The 6,000-nt window shown below is 41.3% G+C and overlaps 1 protein-coding gene across 1 annotated transcript in view; it reads right to left on the minus strand.

The window, feature by feature from the left end:
- FSHR (follicle stimulating hormone receptor) overlaps window positions 1–5,567 on the minus strand; it is a 79,970-nt gene extending 74,403 nt beyond the window's left edge. The window contains exon 1 of the mRNA XM_021540190.2: window positions 5,389–5,567. Coding sequence (XP_021395865.2) covers window positions 5,389–5,564 — 176 coding nt within the window. The 5' untranslated portion in view covers window positions 5,565–5,567. The remainder of the gene's footprint in view (window positions 1–5,388) is intronic.
- Between the last annotated feature and the right edge of the window lie 433 nt (window positions 5,568–6,000).

Genomic DNA, 6,000 nt, shown 5'->3' on the forward strand with positions numbered 1-6,000 from the left:
TATTTTGCAATGTGCCCCAGGCTTACCAGCTTCTTCATTTTTACCACATTTTAGTTTAAAACTACTAATTTCAGATCTTAGTAGGGCTTTTCTTTCCTGCTGTGCCTCAACTCTAATTTTGGTATTTACCAGATCCCATCTCATGAATAACATTGCTGTCAAACTCTCCTGGGTTTTTAACTATATTAATGACTTGAATGGGGAGACACACAAGATGAAGACACCAAGTTTGAGACAAGAAAATGTAACTCCTACAAATGACTACTTTAATCATCCACACACTTTAGAAAAACATTTATTATTATCTCATTCACTAGGCATATTTTGATTCTTTGTAGGAACTGAACCAGAACATATCTAAAATGTCTAACAGAGAGGCTTTATTTCAGGATGTGGAGCTCATCAGCCCAGGAGCCCATTTTGCCTGGTTTCAGATGTGTGGGGATGTGACACAGGCTGGTTTTTTTTTGTTTGTTAGTTTGTTTTTTTTTTTTTTTTTTGGTGGTGTTTTTTTTGCAATTTATGCATTGAGAGAATCTCTCTGTAGCTGACCCCTGTGAAGGGCTTCAGCTTGGTAGCCTCCCAATACTGTACGCAAACAAAATCAAGTCTTGGCTTTCACTCTTTCCCTACAATAAGCTCGGTGATTTAGCAAGTCATTAAATTTTAAATGAATGCACTTCCATTTCAAAGATATATATTATACATACGTACATGTATATATATATATATATGTATATATATACAGACAACTACACACCTTCAGACTTGGCCATACCTCTCTCATACATGCATCAAGCTGCAGACCCTATAAGTAAGGTGAGAGCCATGTGCAAGTATTTATTTATAGCATCAGGAGTAAGCCAGCAGAGTACTGCACTGCAAAGCAGTTTCCATTGTGTGCAGTATAACTCCTTGTGTTCAAAAGCTCCTGAAGGTTTAGAAATGGAATGTTTCTGTAAATATATATATTTGGTTATTTATACCAGCCAAAGCTCTGTCCTGCTGAGTTTATTATAATTTTGTGTATTTTTCATCTGTTTCTTTCTCTTCCTCTCTTATGATCTGCCTATTTATTTTTATCCTGCCAATTAAAATGTCAAATACAGAATTCAGCCTAAGCATTGGACCACTGCACTGATATACAGACAGCAATCTTACAGCAACTCTGTTGCTTTCTGTTTCAAAGTAGGAACTGATCATAAACTCAGGAAGAGAAGAATGTAACTGTAACAGATGCAAAGCTGGTTTGAATTAAAAACTAAAATAATTAAAAAGGCTTTAGTCAGCATGTAATACGTTCTCAATATGCTCTGCTGTGAAAACATTCTCACCTCATTCCCAAAAAAATGTGGGTTTATTGACAGACTGTATGATTAACCACCACAAGACAGAGACTTCAAAGCTTCATGGGTGTTTATTTCGTTAGTTTACTTTATCCTCTCACACCTTGCCTTTCTTAGGTTAAGGTCAGTATAAACACCCAAGCAAGAAGTGTAACTGTTTGCAGGTTTCAGTGTAATTTCAACTCTAAGTGTGAAAGAATAAAGAAACATCCTAATTGCAGCTGTCAATAACAGTGTTGCAGCTACAACTCACATCATTTGCAGCTTCTGGCGCTGGGATACGCGTCTGACTCACTCAGAGCACAACACAGGACTTGCTATTTCTAGGCAGCTGATGTTTTAGTGCTCAGACATCTACTCAGCCTTGACTTGATAGTCTAAAGTAAATATCCTTGAGCAATTGCAAAAAAACACCTATGCAGTGAGTAAGTAAGAAACCCTGCTGTTTATAGTTTGCAGATGCTTGGGAGAAAACACTCTATATAACATAGCTCTAAACTGCTCTGACAATGGCTAAACTGCCTCCTAGAATCATGGAATCATTATGGCTGCAAAAAAACTTCCAGATAACTGAGTCCAATCATGAAGCCAGCATCACCTTGTTCACCACTCAACCAAGTCCCCAAGTGCTACATCCACAACACTTAATGGGATGGTGATTCCACCACTTCCCTGGGAAGCCTATTCCAATGCCTGATGACCCTTTCAGGGAAGAAATTTTTCCTAATATTGAACCTAAACTGCCCCTGGCACAGCTTGAGGCCATTTCCTGTTCTCCTGTTACTTGGTACTATCCAAATGCTTCTGCTTAAAGTGGTTTGTTAAATCTTAAGAAGGATCCCTTCTGAGAATGTTATTTTTTGTCTGCATTGCAAAGCAAGACCTTTAATGAATAAATGAAATCCTACTGAATACTAATGATGGATTACAAAACTTGACACTGGATTTTAAGGCTGGAATAGATCTTCAAGGAACAAACTGCCTGCACTTGCTACTGAGTCACTCCCTCCTCTCTTCCCCTGAGGCAAAGAATTGTTAATACTTGACACAGGTGAGCCTATATTTCCCATCTGAACTGCTGGTCTCTGGTTTCTAATGGATTGAGTCCAAAGTTCTAAGTCAGAGCCATCTCTCAGGCATTTTGGTATCTATAAAATAATACCAGGAATTCTCCTATCCAGGCAAAGATTATAAAGCAAAGCAGCTAATAACCACAGCCTCCCCTATAAACACCAGAACATGCCAGCTGCAGAGTGCTTGGAAATCTGCAAAAAGCAATGGACAAACCAAGGTGTAATCTCATGAGATTTTGGCCTGTAATCTCTCATGAGATTTTGGCCTGTAAGTGACAAAGTAGATGTGTCAGAAATTAGAGTGATGGAAGCATGTGGATTCTGATCCCTGCTCTGTTTCCGCAAGGTAAGTACGAAATGAAATCACTCACATAAGAGGCTACCAGCCTTCCCTCTGCAACACCCTTGCTAAAGCAGATGCTAATCCAGCCAGGATCAAACCCCTGTCTCATGCACCACACTGCAGAGCTCAAGTTTCCCTTGGAGCCTAAGCTCTCTCTGTTGTGAAGCCAACCACAAAGAAATCCCTCACGGCAGCACTAAAAAATAATAACAATTAAAAAATTCAGCGATGGCAAAGAGATAATTGTTAGAGAGGGCACTGTTTTTACCTTTATAATGAGTTTTCCTAGCAAGTGTCAGAGCTGGCTGCCACATGCCTGTGTCCCAACTTCAGACACAGTTGTAGTGAAATACAAACACACAGCAAAGGGAGAAGTGCTTGAGGCTGATCAGGCTCCTGTTCTCACTCTAAAACATTCACCAACATGCTATTCAACATTTTAAAGGCACTAGGGAAGGACTCTAAGATAACTCAGGAAAGCTATCAAGATCACATAAGGGAAGGTGAAGAGTTGGAAGTGTAATGAAGTGGACCCTTCTCCTTTATATTAAATAAAAACAGACTGCATCCAGACTCCCAGAATGAGCTCATAAGTGAAAAAATTACCTTGCAGGAGCTGTACATAGCAAGAAGTCTCTGTTTGTGTCCTGTACAGGGTTCTTAGACACCATGGCCTTCTGTGCTTAAGTTGGTACACTGAACAAAAAACTCTTTTCACCCATTAAGACTTTTTGAGAAAACATAAAGCAAGATTTTCCTGCTACCAGGAGTGTACCTGCAGTGTCATCTGGAGCAGTAAAACCTATTTTAGTCACCTGAATCACCCCACTGGGCACTCAGTGGAGAGATGCAGAGGAAAGCACTTTTTCTAGAGTTCCCCGTTGATCCTGAAGGAAAAATCTAAGATTTATTTGTCACTTGATAGCTCTTCAGCTAATGTATCTGGCTTTGGTAATGCTAAGGTTTGGTATATTCAAAGCTACTTTAGGCACTTTTCAAATTTTTAAGGCATGCTGAAATCAGTCCCAGGGCTATACTAATGGAATAGGACCTGAATTACTTCCTGAGAAACCAAAAGCTGGTTTATTTTGAGAAAGTGAGAAGAGAGTCAAGTTGAGAGATTCTAAATCCAGTATTTGCACAGCACTGGCAGAAGAAAGGATTTGTTTGCTGTTTCAGTCACACTAATGTTGTATTCTGCCTGTTTCAAAGAATAACACTCATGCTAAGAACCCACAAATTAGCATCCTCAACAAACTCTTGAGAAGTTAACAAGGAGAAAACAAATCCCATTTTACTAACAGGTGCTTTTCAGCGATACTCTACTTCTTTGCAGAAATAATTAAAAAATGCTTTTGCTTAATCCCTAGAAGGCAGACCTTAACTGTGTAATCTAAAGAAATAATCAAAGCAAAATTAAACAAAATTAGCTGCATACGCCTGGAGCACAGTTCACTCAGGATTTAGACGACCTAAATCACAGATGGATTAGTTTTTCCTCCAATTGTGAGAATGATTTAAACTTTTGCTGACCTTTTGTGGTTAATTCAGACATTTCTCTCAAGTTTTCACTGCAGTCTGCTTAGTCAGTGAGCATAACAACTCCTCCTTCTGAAGAAAACAAAACTTCTGCCCTAGGAAAACTGTGGCATAATAACCAGGGATATACTGGGGTATGTAAGACTGGAATGGGGGTATATTTTTCTAACTAGTGACACATCATTCTTCATTGTATCCTCCCTTCAAACTTGTCACTTCAGTTATTAACCAAAGGCTTCATCCAGGACTACTCCTTTTGGTTTTGCTTTAGGTTGTAACAATGCCAGATGTCTGTGGGGGTGTTGGCAAAGGGAGATATTTGCCTTAAAACTATTAAAATGAAAACAATCTCTTGCAGTTAGATACTTGCCATTGCGCAAGCTTGTTCACTTGCCTGTGCTACTGACACAGAAAACAGTTGCCATACAGCTTTCATTACTTTTATGAAAAATAATGAGAAGCTTTAAGATAGACAAAACCCCTCCTCTATCTTCACATTGCTCACTCTCTCCAACCACAGCCACGCTGCTCCTCTGGTGGAGGAGGATCCCTCTCTGAATGTTTATCAGAGTCCTTTCTGCAATGCCTTTAAGATTTCAAAGGGAAAACATTAAGTTGCTTCTTGGCAAACGAGCACAAACCTTTGGAAGGCTCCTGCAGTACAAACAAACACTCATCATCGAGTAGTTTGGGGCAGACAAATTGCTCTGCACGTTCCGACAACGCTAAAGCAAAGCTGTAAAAAAGCTTCGACTTTATGTTTCAGATTACTGTCATAGCACCAAGGATGCTTGTTTCAAATTTTGCTTGCACTTTGCATTATAATGTGCAAAATCCTTTCTTAGCAGACATCTTACAATGAGCACGATCAGAGAAATGGAGAAGAGTTTCAAGATCAGACAAATGGAGAGGATTTTCAAGGTGCAATTAAGTGCGTGTTGGAGGAAGGGCTGTTCTCTGCAAGCAGCTGGCGTGAAGTCTCCCAAGTGACCCCCTGCAAACCTGACCTTTGCCTTGCCCAGCAGCAGCTCCTTTGGAGAGCCAGCCACAAGGCTGCTGCTCCCAAGCGCTCCCTTTCCCGACTTACAGCTCGGTGGTGTTGGCAGGGATGTCCCGGGGAACCTGGAGCACCTGGCTCTCCTGGCAGATGAAGACCCTGGCCAGGCAGCGGCAGGCGTGATGCTGGTGTCCCAGGCAGCCCGCCAGGAGCAGCAGCAGGCAGGCGAGGGCTGGAGGCATCTCTGCCTCCACGTCCGTGCCCATCCCCTTTATCGGAAAGGGAAGCATGCAGAGACCTCCCAGGCCAGCTCCCTGGATGGAAGATCCGCCCCAAAAGCTGGGACAAACCATGTGGCTCTTAGGGGATGACTTCTCGGCAAGCTCCGCTTCATGACCCCAGATTCCTTATGGTGTTGGAGTGGGGATAGAGATGAGCAAATGCTGATTTTTTCATGACACAAGTATTTTGTGTTTCAAGTGGTGTTGAAATCAGGGGGCCCAGCTGTACTAACCAGGGCTCTTTTAATATGCTGGGAAAAGGTTCTTCCTTCTCAGCTACACTATTTCTCATATCTTGCTTGGTGAAACCAAGGGACAGCAAAGCATTTTTACTTTCTACAGCCCAGACCCTTTTTGTCCCTGAAGGAGAAGCACTCTATTTATGCCACTATTTATGCTCCCACTCATGGATCCAAGGGCC

The sequence above is a fragment of the Lonchura striata genome, chromosome 3 (assembly GCF_046129695.1).
Source record: "Lonchura striata isolate bLonStr1 chromosome 3, bLonStr1.mat, whole genome shotgun sequence".
Taxonomy (NCBI): domain Eukaryota; kingdom Metazoa; phylum Chordata; class Aves; order Passeriformes; family Estrildidae; genus Lonchura; species Lonchura striata.